The 18776-nt window shown below is 52.8% G+C and overlaps 1 protein-coding gene across 17 annotated transcripts in view; it reads right to left on the bottom strand.

The window, feature by feature from the left end:
• LOC144155616 (TOX high mobility group box family member 3-like) overlaps positions 1 to 18776 on the bottom strand; it is a 483094-nt gene that overhangs the window by 69557 nt on the left and 394761 nt on the right. For 3 of the 17 annotated variants that reach the window (XM_077687171.1, XM_077687170.1, XM_077687176.1), the window contains exon 2: positions 15229 to 15302. The exons of the other annotated variants lie outside the window; for them this stretch is intronic. In XM_077687171.1, the coding sequence (XP_077543297.1) occupies positions 15229 to 15264 (36 nt within the window). In that variant the 5' untranslated portion in view covers positions 15265 to 15302. The remainder of the gene's footprint in view (positions 1 to 15228; positions 15303 to 18776) is intronic. 17 annotated transcript variants of the gene reach the window in all.

Genomic DNA, 18776 nt, shown 5'->3' with positions numbered 1-18776 from the left:
GAGGCCGGCAGGAGGAAGCCGCCCGTTCCGGTGAAACATCCAGCCGCGTCCAAACATTCTCGAACACCGCCCCCCTTACCCGTCATTTTCGAGCGCGGATCTGTTGTCATTTTGGCAGTGATGGTAGTAGGGGTTCAGTGAACCTGAAACTTGAAAGCCACTTCAAGGTCGCCCCCTTATTTTTCTGCTCCAAGAAGGGTTTCGCCCTCCCGAGAGAAGGTCAGCAGCTTTGAGGCGGGGCGCGCCCGGCCGTGTTTCTTTGTTTGTTTGTTTGTTGTTTTTTTGGCTGTTTTAACCCTCGGCGTACCTTCTGCGTCGGACCACAATGAGATTGGCCCCCGCACGCCCCCCGCCACGGCAGCGGAAAGGGGAAAGCCAGCGAGACCATCAGCGCCGAAGAACGGCCGCGGGGAAGCAGGACAAAGCGAGCCGCTGCTGCCCTGGCCGATACCCTCAACCCGGCCGCTCGAAACACGGATCTCACCACAAAGAAGGCTGCAAACGTGAAACAAGCCACACGCCTCGTGTCTAACATGCACTCTTAGAACGCAACGAGTTCGATTTCTGGCGAACATACTTTCAGAAGCCCGAGCAGCAACGACCTTCATAACTACAAAAAAAAAAAAAAAAAAGCACGCCGGTGAACAAACTCAACGATCTAGCCGAACGTAAGCGACACTGAAAATAACTGTAAAACGCTTATAAATAAACTTGTGAGGTTGTAAGTATATAAGCACACGCTGTTTGCCTTCTGCGTCCTCTGCGTGTGATTTAGCGCGAATCCGGATGGGAAGTAGCACTCGCTAATCTGCACGCCGATGTTTAACAAACTGCCCCCCCCCCCCCCCCCGTCCCCTCTTACACGCATACTGCACAAAGCTGAGCCTAAGCACTACGGCGACCGGGACCCTATTGCACCCCACTTCGAACTAGTGTGACGCCATCGCGGTAGGTCGTTGTTAGGTAGTGGTTACCACGGGTACTCGGTGTGTTCTTTCTTCCGGGAAATTACGAATACCATAACGCTCTATCTATACTTAATGCTCCATACTTGCTCTATATCATAATGCTCTATACTTGGTTCTGTAAAAACTGCGGGAATAAAATATGACACGAGTTGAACCACACAAGGCCGCCACACGCATTAGTTGGACAAATTCACTTCCCCGTTTATCACACATGCTTGCCGAATAGCAACGCAGCATCAGCATGTTGGCCGTGGTTTCAGCCACCGTACGAAATACCTGAACACGCGGCACGTGTTCGAAGCCCTGACGAGGCCTAGCTTGCAATTCCTACTCCAAGCACCTGGGACATGATCAAACAAGTCCAGTTTTCCTTCCGCCGCCTGCATTAGAGCTGCACAAACATTAGGTGGAACGGCGTTACAGGAATCCCGACTGCCTATTTGCACAGCAGCCTTAATCGAACCCGCCTTTCCTCCTGGACTGGCTACAGCCGTATGCGGACTTCGAGCACACCAGTCCTCACGTCCCTACAATGTGCATCAAAAAAAAAAATTAACGTGCGTCTTCCTCTAATTTTCCTGTTGTTGCGGCAGAAAGTGTTTCGCTAGCAAAGCGAACATCAAAAGGCTATACTCACTTTTTCTTTACGTCCTAATACGTTTTACGGTCTTTCTTCCCTGCCGTGGCGCAAACACCGCGCAGAACGTGCCGAGAGTGGAAGCTCCACGAACCTCAATTGATAGCCACGATTTGTTTCAAATGTTGGCACTTTGGGTTGCGCACCTCCGCCAATGTATCGATTGCGCGCTACGAAGTGATAGCCGGCGCAACAAGTGACGCGCTCGTGGCTGTCAAGAAAAGCCGGCCCGTCGGCGACAAGTACCGGCACGGGGACCGTTAGGCGGCGACAGCAACGGGGGAAGGGCCGGCCGCGGTCGGCCACACAGCGCGCGCGGCAGATGAAGCCCACCTGGCGGAAAGCAGGTTGGCCCCCGGTCACGCGCACGGCCTATCGGAGGCAGCAGACGTGCGCCGGCGGCCACAACACCTGCTGCCGCACGGCCTCGGGAGAGTCGGTAGCCGGCTACGATTGGAACGCAAGCGAATGGTGAACCCCAAATGTGGAAGCCAGGCTATGCACAAACGTCGCGCTTTTCCTCGCCAACACAGGGGGGGAGGGGGGGGGGGGGGGACAAAAAAACAATCAGATCCGACGCGTTCGGCAGCCAAGGGCAGCACCGACGACTTTCCGTAGGCTTTTCGAAACCTTGGAGTCTTGGCTGCAGTTCGCGTCTCGGCTAAGGGCCAATGACAGATGCGCGAACGAAACCCCCCGAATACAGGGCGCTCGTATCAGAAAAAAAAAACGACTCAAGCAGACGCAAAAGCTCACTCGCTTTTAAAAAACTTTTCCTCAATCCGTACGGAAGCAGGGCTACATCTGACATCGACCTCCTCACTTATCCACCCATGAAGGGAGGATGAAAGAGAAAGGCCAGCTGTCTCTGTCATCTGGCACTGCTTGAAAAATCGGGCTTCCCGATAGCCACTTCAGCGAAGCGAGGGCCTCTCTTGCCCTCTCGAACGGGAGCTGCGGTAAAACGACGACGCGCAAATGCCATCCCTGTGTTGCATCCAACTGCTACCGACGACGTATTAGCTACTTATGCAAGTTCAAATCAACCACTATCTTGTTTACTAACCAAGAATTGTGAAGAAAAAAGATGGATAAGTTGGCTGACAGCGAGCCAGAAATTCGACTTTACGTTATATATGAGTCAACTCGCTACGGAAAGTCACAAGAGAGCGTATAAGGAGTACGTGCAATCTCACTTTACACACTTACCGCATCGGTAATGAAAATGACACATTATCTGCCCAAACCTAGCCTGAAACAGAAAATTCTATAATAAGCGCACAATGTGTTTTATACGCTAACATTGAATTTGGGTAACACTTAGGCAGCATAAAATTATCTCCACAAAGCTATAATACACAGCCCTATACTTCCGTGACATCGCACAATGAACGATTATTTATGTTGAACTTACACAATGCACCATCAAACATATCTATTTACCTGAATACAAAATACAACTTTGGTCAGTTCGAAAGAACTAGCCTTCGGTAACTCACTTAACTCCATTCCCTCCACGAAATGCGTTTTGTAACAAAAAGAAAAAAAAAAGGAACGTATGAAATATTTCAATTTTTTCATATTTTGCGCTCGAGTGACGCATACAGGCAGGAGTTATGTTATGTGAGCAAGCACTGGAAACTCAGTTATCAGTGAATTAACTGCACGTCGGCATTCACGTGACACGATCAAACCGAACTGAAGGGTCCGCTACAACCGCCTTGCCACGTTTCTTGGCTGTGCCTTATGTCGGCCGCCGGCGGCCGCCATAGAAAAATCGCCGGCAGGGGAGTCGCCACTGCTGCATATCTTTTCTTGGTAGCATTAATATCACCCTTAGGCCTCATTCACACAGCCGTCACCTTCTTCGCCACGCGTCACCATCACGTCAAAAAGCCGCGACGGAGGCGTAACGGAGCAGCGTTCGTACTGGAGCCCTCCGTCAGAGTACAGGGTCGTTTGCCTAGTGATAAATTTAGCCTAGAATTGAGCGTGCTTGATCAGAACACTTAAAAAAAATGTCGTGATATACGCGATACAAGGTGACTATAATTGCTGTAATGCAAAAATAAGTTTTCTGACTGGCTTGTTTACCTCGGGGCGTGGTCCCGTCGTCGCGTTGACGGAACGGAAACGTAGAGCCCGGCTTCCCGTCACCATCTCACCGTCTTCGGCGAGAAATCGCCCGAGATACCGTCGCCCATGACGGAAGACGGTGACGTGACGGATATTCTAGTACACCATAGTGACGGTGACGTGACCGGGTGAAAAATGGCTGTGCGAATGATGCCTTATGGTGGCACAGCAGTCTTTTTAAGTAAACCAAACTAGTATTTCGTCTTCACGGCCCCTTTTAATGACGTTTTACCGCACCCCGGAGCCCACGTCCAGCTTCGGCGAGTGGAACACCGATTGAAATTACACTTCACTGCCATTTTGCAGTGACCGACAAATCGTCATGCAAACGCTCACTGCAGGGGCGATTTGACGATTTCAAAGGAACCATGAAGATGAAATACAAGTATGGTTCATTCAAAAAGACTGCTGTGCACCGATAGCAATGACAGCCTTAAAGGCACCCAGAAACACTTTTTTCAACTTTTTCTTGAAATTTTAAATGCTTGCAGAACGTAGTCACCCAACACACCCAGTACTTAGATTACGGGGTAGAAAAGTACCTCAGCCAAAAATTACTGCTCTACGCCCATCAGATGACTTGTAAACTCGCTCAAAAGATTCTTCTCTCTTTCCCGGTCGTGACGTTCTTCGACGGCCCGAATTACGTCACTGAGGCCATGTAGCGGCTGTTGGCCGGTTTTCCTTCAGTTGCAGCAATGAACGCTTTTCGAGAGCAACTCGGCCCGGGGGACTGTGTGCGCGGTGCAGCACGGGGTTTGCGGGGAAAATGGGCTGAGAACTGGCGGTGGGCGGACGGACGGCCGGGACGCGGCGTCGGCCTTGAGGGCTGTGCTGGGGAGGCCGAGTGACGACGGCGGTGAACTCCGGGACCCCGAAGAGTGCCTCAAGGAGGTGAAAGTGCGCGGCCGAAGTTCGCCCAAATTGCGTCGCTGATGGCGGCGCCCCACCACAGACGGCCGACAGCCTTCGTCACCCCGGCGAGATCATCAGCCGGACCGCAGCTAAGATGTTCTCCCCTTCTCCACTCTTCTTCGGACTCTTTCTAATCGTCTTCTCTGTTGTACTTCTCTAAGTGCACTGCACGGGCCTCTCTATCCGCCTCCTGCAATGCACCATGCTGTATGTATTCCTCGCATGCCTTTGTTAGCAGTTGACAGTTGGGTTGGGGCCGCCTCCAACCCCGCCTATTGTACACTTTACTATCCCCTCCATCTACTGTCGTCTCCTTCTTGGGCTCCTAACGGCGGGTACCGTTTCTTTCATGGTGATCAATGTACAGCGGTCAAAACTGTTAACAACAACGCGCGAACGCCTGGCTTTCGATACGTGCAGCGCAGCCTGCTGATAGCCACCGGCGTGGCCAGCGAGATTAGGTGACGGCGCTGCGGCGGCTTGGCATGTGAAATCTATTGCCGATGCTTCCTTGTCTCGGGGGTGAGATTCGACACCAAAAGTTCCTTACCACGACCACCGCCAAAGCCTATATTAAACGTTATCTTACGCTGATAACCAGTACAGTGTTGTTATCGCCTTTGGTATGGTTCCGATATAAAAAAATGGAATGTGGGAACGATACCAAAGGCGAAAATGAGAGTGCGCTGGTTATCGGCGTCAAACAATGTTCAATATAGGCGTTGGAGGCGGTCGTGGTGAGGTACTTTTGGTGTAGAATCTCCCCCCCCCCCAAAACAAGGAAGCATCGGTAATCGCTTTCGCATGCCAAGCCGCTGCAGCGCCGTCACATAATCTCGCTGGTAACGCCGGTGGCTATCAGCAGGCTGCGCTGCAGGTATCGAAAGCCACGCGTTAGCGCGTTGTTGTTAAGTTTTGACCCCTGTACTCTGCGTCGGTTTCTTGGCAGCTCTGACCTCAACGGGGTGTCAACTGCAGTACGTTGTTTAGTCGTCATACCCTCTGTGTCAGCCTGTTCTTGATTTCCTGTGTATGTGGAGAAAGTAAATGTGCTTTGTTTTGAAACTGTTATCCCGTGCCCCGTCTCGTGCCTCCAGCCAGCGGCCAATCAGGCGTGGACCTATCGCCTGTTAGCAGGTCCGAACCACATCCTCGAATTCGCATGTAGTGGGGAGTTTGTCGCTCCTCCCGTCCGAGACATCGGCCACTAAATTACCTCTCAATTCTGTGACATACCTACATGTCAACTTGAGCATGTACATTTCCATTCCTTGGCATCCCTGTGGCAAAATGGCTCGAAAAAAAAAAAAAAAAAAAGGCCCCGTGTCGGAGAAAAGTTCGAGATGGCTTGCAACCATCGAACGAGTGTCTGCGCAGGCACTTGATACACATCCGGTGTCCCTGCCTGCTTTTTGTAGGTGCAGTAAAACGAAACTCTCGCACTTCGTGAGTATTCACGGTACTGCCAAAGTTACACGCAGACTGAAAGGCTAGATTCACCCGCGATAGAAGCTTTGCACACAGAGTCCTAGCGGCAGGTACGATGAAAGTTGCATATGACAAAAACAGGAGTAAATAGCTTGATTTGGAAGAGAACAACGCGTAGTTTCAACGCAGGAATTCCTGTAGTATAGAAGCAAACAAAAACAAACGTGCAGCAGGCGTCTAGCTGGCTGGGGAAGCCAATACGTGTACGTGCTTGCGAAGAGTCGCGACAAGAGCGCTTCGCAGCGCCCCTTTCTCGCTGACGTCGTTTCTTGCGCGCCTCTCCAGGCGTGAAAAACGAATTCATTGCCAGCGCTAACAGAGCGTCTGCACCCCATCGCCGCCTGCCCTGCATCCTCGTCAGTGCGAAACACAACGACGACCTCACAGCACAGGCACGGACGTCTCGCTGTCGGGGAACCCACGCAAGCAGCCCGAGTGCTGGCGTCGCCACGATCAAAGAACGACCAGAGAAGGGCGGAAGGGCTACGGCAAAACGACACGACGTCCAGGCTCAGGAAGCGGTAAAGTACGTGGACACCAACTTCTCGATGAACAGCGCGGAAAGGCAAGCAGCCACCAACCACGAACGCGTGATGTGGAACCGGAAGTAAATAAGACACGCATCCCCATCGCAGCTGATTTACAGGAAGCCCGCTGTGACCGCGCCGAGTGCAGTGGCCCACTCCGCAGTAGCGTGAGAACGTAACGTGGCTGCAAAGAGCGTCTGACACGGTTACCACGCCAGATTATAACCTGGGCTCACTGAAGGTGCCCACGAGGGAAACAACCGAATCGATCAGCACTTTCTTCTCAGTCGCACAGCGTGTGGGTACTAGCCCGCGCCTGCGCGGGCATCGGCCGCGTTCCTGGACCGCGCGGCTGTGGAAGGGACGCTGTCGCGGCCGCTCTGCCGGCGAGAGCGAAAACGCGCCGCGACGAGGGCTCTTGTTTCTCGCCCGCGGCCGAAGGAAAACGAGGGCAGCAGCCGACGCCCGGAGCGCCGCGCGGCACTCCTCAAGGAGGCAGGAATCGCCATCGACCCAAAGAAAGCGGCGCTATAAAAAGCGAAAAGTGGCATAGGAGGAACACCCAGCGGGGCTAGGTCGCTGCCGCCACGAGGTCAAGGCCGCACGGCCAACGGAACTGGCGCCCGGGGCGAGTCCGGCTCGCGACGACGCGGAAAGGGGTCGCCGCGGGTCGTGGCATCGCGTGGTATCGCCGTTGCGTCACGCCGGCAGCTTTGGCAACCTCCCGCGGCTACTGCGAACGCGGCGGCGATTACGGCCGCCATGGAAGCGCTCCGTTTCACCACTCTGGACTCTCCGTCACGTACTACGCGCCCGTTCACCAGAGCACCAAGATAAACGCGAAACATGGTTCGCAATTTGCGATACGTTGCTAAACTTCCAACGAACCGCGCACATTTCAGCGCGGCAATAAATTCCCTATACCAGGACCACGGTGCATGGACAAAACGGCCGCACTGGCAAGCGACGTTTTGGACGTCCGCACCATTTCACAACGTGAAAGGTGTTTACGGGAATATTCCTTAAGGCGACAGCGCTTGATGACGCGTATCGGCCTCCTAACGCCCCACACGCAGTGTTTTCCCGCCTCTTCGTACCAGCTTTACGGGCGTTAGTCAGCGCAATTAGCCGCGAAGTTAAACGCAGATGGCGAACCTAATCGAGCCCGTACAGAAATTAAGACAAGCCGCGAATCAGAAAGCACGTAACTCACGCGGCCGCCCTCGCTGAATCTGAGCAAGAATTGGCGACCCTGCGCGCGCCATTACTGCCTGCTCGCACAGTTCACGCCCAAGAGAGAGAGCAGAGAAATGCGCTCGAAGAAGGCTCTGCGAAGGAAGAGGAAAAGACCGGCGAGCTAAATTTGGCGTCTTACACGCGGCAACAAAGACGTTACAGCGATACACAAAAAGACAGGATTCAGATATGGGGAGGGATGCCAAATGCAACCGGGCGCCGCGAAAATAACCGGGTACATGAGGAAGCGAGGCTCGTTTCCAGCGAGGAGCGGACGCCAAATAGGACTCCTCCATTATCCCACTGGCTGCTTCATTACTGCGCATTTTTGCTTTCAACGCGCCTTTCCTCCAACGTGGCGCCGGAGACGCACTGGGTGACACCTATACGAGCTGACCAGCGCTTACCGGGCCCTCGGTTAACTAACAACCTCGAGACTAACCCACCGTGGACTAACCTCGGGCCCTGTCCTTGTTGTTCCCTGCAGCTCGCGACATTACGCTTTCACCTTTCTCACGCGCTTCCGTTTAACCCTGCATTTCTGTGCGCTATCGCAATTTTGAGGCTTTACACCGACAATTTTTCTACGTGCTTTTCTTTTTTTTTTTTCTAATTTTCTTCCTCAAGTAGTAATTTTCAGTTTTGCGCTCACGGAGGAGGACGTGGGGAGAAAAACGAACGGAAAGGCCGAGAGGTTCGCCAGGTGTAGATCCCGGTTTGCTACTCGCGTTCCAAAATAACCTGAAAGGTGCCAGGGAAGTTGATCGGCGTAGAATGGGGGAAATAAACAGCGGCAACGTTCTAACTGTGACTGCGTGGAGGTACCAAGTGAAGCACTCTCAACGGTCGGCAGGAAAAGCTACGCCACAAATTAACAACATTTGATTGCGTAGAAACTTTGTTTCAACGGTTGTGGACCGTGTCGTTTATCAGTGAATAGCAAAAGCTGCAGGATGAACGACAGTTTTTATCAGCTTGCAGACGTACGCTTGCACTGCCATCTCACGAGCCTGCGAGAATAGACAGCCTGTTGGGACCGCTTAAAGCCCAACCACATGCACCCGTAAAATCGATGTACTCGCGCAACGACGTAACCCGGCGTAAGCGAGCGCAAAATCGGCGTACTCAGAGCCTTGGTATAAACGTTAGCTACTGCTACCACCACTCGGAGTACGCCGAATACATTGCTACGCGCTTGTTACGCCCAAGTCAGAGCCAGCCAGACATCGACGCAAACTTTCGGTACTTTCGGGCGCACGGCGTTGAAGTCGACGTCTGGCGGTGATGTTATCTGGAGGTCACGCCGCATTGCAAGTAAAGCTAATTGATAAATAAGCGAACTTTACTATTTTTTCTGTGATAAAACGAATTTGTAAAATACGGAGAGCTGACAACGGGGGAAAACACGCAAAGCAACGATGAACTAAGCTTGGAGCAAGGGAGTTTACGCCAAATATAGCGGAGGGGATTTGTGCCTGCCAAGTAAGCGTACTAATTCTTAACGTTTTTCAATGTCCCAAGAACTGTTTTCGTTGTTTCCGTATTAAATATATGTAATTTTGTGAGAAGCGGCATTATTTGTTTTATTCCAGTTAGAGTGCACTTCAACTGGTCGCCACAAAGCTGAGTCCGGGGTAGTCTAGCCACACTGCGCGGCGCATTGGAGCACGCTGGGCTCGCACGCGCGTTGCGGCGCCTATGCGGTTACTCGCCCTCTCCGGCGTCTTCGGTCGCCGTAGGCGTACGTCGTTGCGCGAGTGCGTCAATTTTACGCGTGCATGTGGTTGGGCCTTTAGCGTCGTCTTCTGCGCGCTCTCCACTTTTTTCACCGCAGACAGTTTCTAGGTCGCGACGAACGCCGCTCGACATTGCACTAGCGCGCCGCGAGACGGGTGGGCGCTTGCAACTTCATCAAGGGCACCCCCTTTCGAATAGGTGCCGCGCGCGCAGTGGAACGCGGGAAAACTGAACATACTTGAGCAAACCGCCGCCGTGTTTATCGTGGGAGAAGTGAGACGCGAGGTGAATAACGTGAGAGGTGTCCAGGAAAGAGAAGATATCTGTTTACGTGGCAGGAGTGGAAGACGCCTATCGTCTTTCCACGACATTTGCTGCGAGGCAAGCAGACACGCGGCAATTTTTTTTTTTTTTTTTATGTACGTTGAGCGCTTCGACGGCTGACCAGCGAGGTACGTCGTAAACGTAACATACGCCATAAACCTAACCCAAAAGAGTAACACTACGCCACGGTTCTTCGGTGATTTGTTAAGAGTTAAACTTTGTTAAGACGCCGCCTTCCACGCGTAGTGCCGACGTGATAAAAGTGGTGGCCTGCCTCCAGACAGAGTCGGTAAAAAGGGCCCAGGATGAACTTCACTGGCCACCGGCCTGAATTACGCCTGGCTCTAACAGCGGAAATAGGCTCAGGTCGAAACACAATGCGCGCCGCCGCGTGCACTGAGCCTGAAAATTGGCGTAATTCTTGGACTTCAGAGCGCAGCAGCCAGTGCAGGTAGTACCGCGACCTCCTTTCCACACCCACCTGACGGCCTTTAGTTTTGAAGGCTAAATCTCCTTTCGTGCAATGCCTCGCTTGCCCCGCAGCCGTTGAACGCTTATTTTCGTGCACAGTTCGGCGCCCGAGCTACGCAAGTGCTTCGCGCATCAGCCCACGCAAGTGTAAAAAAAGGTACTTTTGCCAAAACAGCTCCAGAATAACTAAGGCTTCCATTTTTTTCGAACCCGTGTACCAACCGGGTGCTCAGCGCAGCACGTTATGGACCTCCGCTCAGCGGCCATTGCTCAAGCCGCTCCTGCAGGGAGGTGCAAGCCACACCGACACGGGTTGCTGCCTTCAGGCTGCCGGCACTGCTGTGAGCCATGTGTGCAGTCAGGTGAACTTGTACGTGCAGTGCTCGCGGCGCACGCAGCACGGCGGCGTCGTATATGCGACAACGCCAGCATTCACAAAAAAATCCCGGGCCATCTCCCCTAACGTGAAACCTGGGGAGGGGCGAAGCACGCAGTGTGCGCCGGCGTTTCCCACAGCAAAGTCGCTGTTCATGGGCAATGAGAGACGAAGACGATTTTGTTTCAATTATATACATTTGTACATTACTTATATGCGATCAGTAATCGCGTAGCTAATCCCAGTCGATATGTACAATGTAGTTCTTGGGTTCTTCTCCCTCGTCCTAATGCTCCTGGCGTTGATGAGGCCCCTGCGCTTCCAAGTCGTAGATCGTGCCGAGTTCAGGTAGAGGTATACAGCTTTGCTGTAAAAGTCTCGTGTCTTTGAAGCACAAAGCGTACTAGCGCGAGGCGTAGGAAAACCAGTGTCCCGGCGTATTAGTACCGTGGATACACGAGACGACGACAGGAGACGCCGACAGCCCGAGCCCCTGCTTCGCTCCTAAAAGAGCAGATCAGATCAGAAATGTCCGGCACTGACCAGTCCGACACCCAACGTGAACGTATGCCTCGCCAGGGGATCATCGCCGCCTAGGAAGCCACGATAGGCAACCTAGAGGTTCCCTGAACAGAGGGGACGTATACCGGCAAAAGATATATAGTAATAAAGTTTTCATTCATTCATTCCAAGAGTTGAACCCAATCCCGCTTTCAAAGTTCACATTAGACGCGAATTTCGGTTTGGCCCCTACGATGTGCCGACAGAGTTTTGATGAAGTTGAACCACCAAAGTTCCGACATTTATGAGAGCCCCGAATTATGTAAATTATTTCTGTCTATCTCGCTCTTGTACTCAATCATACTCTCCGCCCTTCAAGTTTACGGGTGGGTGCTCCTTGGCGCAAGAATGCGTCGTTACTCAAGAGTGACGGACGGGCCTCATCAAGTGCTCTGCCAAGTTACCCACAGAGAGGGGCAGGTGACTGGGGATGCGCGCAACACATATCGGCCTCGTTCAGACGGCGCGCACACGCACACGCACACGCGCACACACACACACAAATCAAACTTTATGATGTAAGCACGAACAACGAGGTTCCCGCGGTGTCCACACATTTCGCCGGTCAGAGACGAGACAAACGGCGCGAAGGCCCACGAACTCACGCGTCGAATTCCTCGCGCGCGCGCTCTGATTCGGCGTGTCATGGACACCGAGCCAGCACGTTTTCGCTCTTGCACCATCTTTTTCGGCCCCCGCTCCTCAGGAACTGGCGTTCGTCGATGTGGTTAATGTTTCGCACGCCAGGTGGCACCACGATTGGCGCCCCCCACGCAGCGCCCATCACCGTCGGCGATGAAAGCGGAGAGGGAGAAGTCCTCCTCCCAGAACGTGGCGGCAAGCCACTCCGCCTGCCCACGTCATTTCATGGTGCAACAGCGCCTTCTTCTTTCTGGCGCCTTGAAAAGGATCGACATACCCTGACAGCAACCAGCGCAGAAACACGCACAAAATAAACGACCGGAGAAGGAGCCAGCAAAGAACCTCGCCCCATGCACACGCAAGCACCGCCGCGAGCACAAAGAGAATTCACGCTGGAAGGTCGTCGGCGCGGCCGAATGGATTTCGAGTCTCGGCGCCATTAGACTTTACAAAAGGAGAGGAACGAATCAAGAGCGCAGCTTACGGCCGGCCAACGAAAAGAAGGCGGAATGAAGCCGCTCGCGCCGACACTCGAACGCCCATGCAAAAAACTCAAGAGAAGCCGCCCGCCAGCGCCACCTGCGCTGGCTGAAGAAACAACAAGAGTGGCTGGAAAGCGCCGCAGAGGCGCCATTGTCGGCAGGCAAGGTCGGAGGCCAGCAGTCGGCGACAGGAAACATTACCGCAACAGGGTCAACTGCCGCAAGGTGCTGACTCACGCGGGGAAACGGCCGAAGAACGGAAAGTATGCCGCCTCTCCTTCACGCCCACGCTCGGACGCCGCCGCCGCCACGCGGAGGCGAGCGGCGACGACACGGAAAATCGGAGGAGAAAACGTGCCCAGGATTTACTACGCCGGGAAACAAACATGCACAACGTAGTGGACGCGGTGGCTACACAAAAGCGTGCGAAGCCGAAGCACGACAAATTCATGGGGTGTCAAAGGAACATTACCGGCGCGAGATATCAGTGCTCGAGCGGAGGGATCCAGATTCATACTGTTGCAACTGCAGGCCCTTCAACGTGCGCACAGTGTCGTGAACACCGCCGTCTTTATTTGCCCCATCCACCAGGAAAGCTGTTTCGTTCCCAGCTCGTACACAGCAGCGCCACACCATAGACTACATTCCCACGGCAAGTACTGCGCTACCACGTCGGTTCCTTTCATGTACTCGGTCGCCACTACCGTCACCAGTCGGCAATAAGACGTGCCAAGAATGCCTCACAACTAAATCCCCCCCCCCCCCTCTCCCTTCCCCCTTATTTTCCAGAGACGCGTCTCCAGGCAGGCTCGAAGAGTTCCCCGCGCGGCGCCTTTCTGGCGTGATGCTGTCGCCAATGTTTGCAAGTGCAGAACATTGCATGCGATCGTCCGTACGCTCATTAAAATGAAACTAAGGACATTCTGAACAACACGTTCGACTGACGCTTTGTTCCTGTACACAACTAGAGCAAATCGTAAGAGTCTATACGTATCTGCACACTGAATAAAACTGAATTATGAGCAGGAGAAAAAAGTGCATGAAATGCTAATTCCTCCTATCTGTATAGCCCTGGTGCGAGCGTTGCTGTCGCATGCACATTTAACGTGAGCGATCAAACGCTCCCGAAGGCGCAGTCTTTCCGGGTACGCAGGGGGAAAACCAGCCCGCTGAAAGTCTTGGCAATGTTGCAATAGCAGCAATGTTACTTGCGGGAATTCTAAAAGTAATGAAAAGTACCTGGAAGGACCAGCAGAGTACAAACAGAACACAGCTGCGCTAGTGCGTGTGGCAGGGCTAGCGTGAACCAACGATTTCTCGACAACACATTCTGCCGGAGACCACCCTATACGTAATAAAAGTTAATTTCTCTTGAAGCGATCATGGAAGCAGTAGGGGTGAGTGAGGCTACGACTTCGTGGCCGAACGGGCTGCACAGGTGATAAATTTCGTGAACCCCATTTACAATGTCAACTTAACAGCCATATGGAGCCTGACAGGTGAGGTCTGTTCAGAGCGTTGAGCGCGGCTCTCGCACTTAGCACGCACCTTAGCGCCCACCACTTTGGCTGCCAGGAGCAGACCGCGAGGAACAAAGAAACGCGCACACAGGCCTAGGTCGCTGGCACGGTCTCACAAACACACATCTCAACCAAGAAACAGGTAAATAGAATACCTGACACGCGACATGCTAGGCAAGGCCACAGGACGTGGTGCAGAGAAAAGACGTGGCGGGAAAAACAACCTGTTTCGTTTGGCAGCGAACGAGGAAGCCACAAGTTACCGGAAAAGATCCAGAATGCATTTGGCTGCGCGGCCGCTCACGCCATTCGGAAATGAGGCTGTTGTTTCCTCAACAAAAACAAGGAACACCAAAAAGAAAGAACACAGACGCCATGCCCCAGAAGCTATGAGAGAGTGCCACTGAAGGTGCTCGCTCATGACTTTCGGAAGAGACGTAGCACACTTTACACAGACTGAACATGCACACAGCTAGTATGGAAAATGTCGCAATAACCAGTTAGGGAGAAACACGCCGTCCTAATCAGGCGACCTTGCAGCGATGTTGCTGCGTTCGAAGTACATTCCCCTCGAGGTCCACGCTGCAAGATCTAGTCCTCGTCCTCTGGTACCGTCCACGAATGTCCACTGAACATAGAAATCGACGCTCAACTTGATTCCGAAGAAACTACGTATGTTCTGGTTCCACTAAAGACACGGAGCTAAAGAAAGCTCCTGTACACATCCTTACCACCAAACACAGGTTTATGATCACGCATTTCCATAAGAAAATGGCTGCACGAAATCGGGTTACGCAAAACATTAGCCTTAACTTTAATCACAAACATAGGTGCGACTCCGTCAGCTAAACACCTTATTACAGCACGTGACAGCTCTCTGAGGCCGAGTCGGTAGTGTTTTCATGTTCGGGCACGATATTACAACTTTTTTCCACTCTGGGGTGAGAAGGATAGCCCGCAAATATTACAAATCCGAAACCTGGCACGGAACGCGAGACTACGGCAGCGACATGTGACCCCGAGACGACAGCTTTTGCGACATTTTCCTTTCGCCAGGGCAGCATCTGAGCAGGGCAAGCTTGGCAAAAGCCCGCGACATTCTCCCAGCGGGCCACAGGGCTCCGTGAAGAACGGCCCCTGCACTGGGCCTAAAGCAGGAGAAGGACGGCTGCTCGCGAGGTCGGCCGGCGCCGTCGATGCATGCGTACCCAGAGTGTTTGTCCGGCCTCTCCGACGACTAGCATAGTCGCTGCCGGGAGCTCGCCGGGTCCGGGCGGCCACGCTACAAGGACCAAGCAAACGCAGCCGATTAGCACACGCAAGGCACACACATTCTGCACAAACCGCACCCCCTGCTCTCGCCAGGTGGCCCTTATAAAAAGCACAGTCGACGGCCGCTTCGCCGGCGTTCTCGCCCGACCGAAAAGAAGGGAATCGGAGAGTACATCTCAAGCCCTGTCGACGGCGCGCTCCTACAGCTCCTAACAACGGATCGCACGCGGCTTCGGTGCTTACCGGCGCCGAACGGATACACACACCTCCCGGAGCGCGCGCCATGCCACGCGCGCTGCACCGAACCGGCGTCCGAAGCGAGCCACGTGTCGCCACCCCGCGGCTATGCCGCCGAGGCCCCTCGCGAAGAGATCGATTGCAGGCACGGCGAGCGTCGCAAACCGCCTTCCGGCTATTGCCTACGGTCGCGTCGCAGGTTTTGACGCCCGCCTTCGTCAGGCATCGGGAGGGCGCAATGGATACAAATTGGGCTCGCCGCACGTACAGGCTTCGACCGCGAAGAGCTTGTCGGGCCTACGGCAACAGCCGGGAAGACAGCGCCGGCTCCGCGATTACGAGTATGCAACGCGCCGCCAGGCCAGCGGGAACAACGACTGTCGTACACTCCCCATTAATTTCCCTTATAAACCCATTTACGGCGAACAAAGGCCCGCATACACTGTATAGCGAGCGGGAAAATACCCCCTACGCAGCGCGGTGCACCGACATTTTCCGAATGAAAAGGAGAATAATGTTCGCAGGGAGGGAAAAAAAGGCGCAGGCAGGGCCAAAGCAAACACGCGCAGCGTCGTACGGCAGAAGGATTCTCGTAAATCACTCCCGGGACACACATACCCGCGCGCAGATAAAGGGGAGAAGGGGCGCCCTCCTTCCGATAACACGGACTGACGACGACGACGACGTCACACTTGCAAATCCCAAATTGAGTTTCTAGCCCCCTCCCCCCGTTTCATACCGTTGTCTCTTTTGTCGAGTCGCTCTGCTTTATACTTTGCGAGCGTTCTTCACGCAGCGCCACTTTACCTCATTCCTTTTTTTTTTCTTCAGCATGTTCCTCCTGCCTCGCTGGCGCGCTTTTTGTCACAGGTACGCTGCAGGCAGAACAGGCACGCGGGCCAGATTTAAACTTTGTTTGGCCTTCGCTGTGCTTCGTGTCCATGCAGTTCACATCCGGGGCGTATGATTTATATGCGAAGCCTTCATGCCGCTTGGACTGCAGCAATAAAAAAACACTAAATTCGCCTTTCACAAATATGCAAAACAGAGCGACAACAACAACAAAAGATGTCGCTAGTAAACGTGTGTTTTTGTTTTTTTCTTTCGTTCGATTTCCGAAGTTTGAGGCGGCAGCTGCCATGGTTGATTTTACGCGCCCAGAGTCAAAACTCCTCGCCTCGCGCACAGGGAGGGCTCCGAAGAACTGGGGCCGTTTCAGCGCTAAAGCCGAAGGTTAACTGAGAAGCACGGTGTACTACGGGACACCGAAATAATCTTGACCACGAGGGTTACGAGGTTTCCGTAATTACTGCCGCACTGCGTGCAACGTAGCCACTAGGTGAACCGGAGAAGTCTCACTGCGCAGGTTTTAAAGGCAAGCGCGGGTTTAAGACGCTTGGGCTGGGTCAGGGTGAAGGTGGATTAGTAAGCTGATCGATTGTTCGGCCCAGCGCTCAATGGAGAGAGAGAGAGATGTAGAGAGGGAGGGAGGGAGAGAGATGGAGGGAGAGAGGGGGTCAACGGGAACCGCTGCAGCCAGTGTCAAAGGGGCTGTGCAGACAAAATACACCGTCGCTTAATTTGAGCCTTTGGCAACTCATTCCACTTAATTCCTGCTCCAAACAACGCTTTTCAGCCGAAAAGACGGCACTAACTACTAAAAAACCCAAATTTCGCTCTACACGACGTCAGCAGTAACGCAATCGGTGTGCGTGCGCGTATGTCACCACCCATACACGCGTTGTCAGGCGCCAAAAAAACGCAACAATATTCATGCTACTTCGCATAATTAACAAACATTCCATGACGAAGCGTAATCTTGGCACGCGAACTGCTTTCATTGAAGGAAATGAAGCCCGCTTGAAATGTGGCCAAGCGCTGCCGGCTGCTCTTAAACGAACAATGCTTATACTAAGCGAAACAACGCGAGCGGTCTTCAAGCGTGGGAATAAAATTTCAAATACCGCATCCGCCGCTCCTAGCCTGGAATGGGTAGCAGCGCGAGCACGATCAAGCAACGAATGTGGCCGCGGCTAAGCGAGAGAAGAGGCACGCCAGGCCCATGACCGCCTTCGGCATGATCATATGAGCGGTTCGGCGCACTTCTGAGCGGCCAGTGCTGTTATTCGCACAGCGAAAGCCTCAACTTTCGGGCGCAAAGACTCCAAGCATATATTTATTTTCTTACGACCCACCAACGCAAGTTCGCGATAGAACCGGCTGCATTCCCTTCGTCTGGAGAAGTGCTAGAAAGTAAATATCAAAAAATGAATCCGTAAAAAAGAGGTTTGAAGATTTATTATGAGTGCTTAGTATGTGAAAAGCGCGAAAATCACCACGGATTAAGAGCGGCCAGGACGGCGGACCATACTGCATGTTTGCCGTCTTTTGTCCATGATGTTCTTAGAGAATTCGGTCATTCCCAACTATAGTGAACCATATATTATCTACAGCTCAACCCGCAAAACCAAGCCCGACTATAGTGAAAACTCGCTAATCATGTGATTCACCCGACTACTAAATGACCTGGAGCTTCGTTTTATAAGCCCCATCAACTGCTTTCTGAGGTGCCCGCACTCGCACGCACATACCATGAAGAAAGCGGGGTGGCGTGGTCATGCCGTTTCATTAAACAAAAAGATAAACCACGCTGATGAGAGGGTGAAGATGTCTTTAATTATTTAATTTAATTTAATTTAATTTAATGTCACGCTGTTGAACACGTCGCTGACGCGACAGGTCACTTCCCGTGTTCACTTGACGGGAAATACTTTTCCGTTCCGGCGCGATAGGACCCACAGCAGACAAGCTTGTAACCCCATAATTTCGATTTAAAACACCAACATAGAATACATTATGTTCGGTGCATCATAAGCTGTAACTACAATGTATTCGAGGGCAAGCTTTAGCGACATGCTCCCTAGGTTACTTGCATGTCGGTGGACCAGCATTAACGATGATCTTCCCCAGTTCTATGGAACGAACGCCGCATTGAAAGCTGAACTAAGGTGTTACATGTCAAGGTGTTCCACTTAATCTATTCAGCTGGCAGACACACTATTTCCCCTCGGTTACAATGCCCGCCAAGTCACCTAAACCAACCCAACCGGAAAGACCCAGCACGAACGACACACTTCTAGGCTGCTGTAATAGCATTTTATGTGCGTTTGTTACAACTAGCAATAATCGCCTGGCAGAAGACTGTTTTGTTCTGCTTTGTTTTAAAACTAAAACATAATTTCAACCT

Source organism: Haemaphysalis longicornis, unplaced genomic scaffold (assembly GCF_048455015.1).
Source record: "Haemaphysalis longicornis isolate Haplotype H1 unplaced genomic scaffold, Haemaphysalis longicornis Haplotype H1 scaffold_1, whole genome shotgun sequence".
NCBI classification, from domain to species: Eukaryota; Metazoa; Arthropoda; class Arachnida; order Ixodida; family Ixodidae; genus Haemaphysalis; species Haemaphysalis longicornis.
This window is presented reverse-complemented; position numbering and strand designations above follow the sequence as displayed.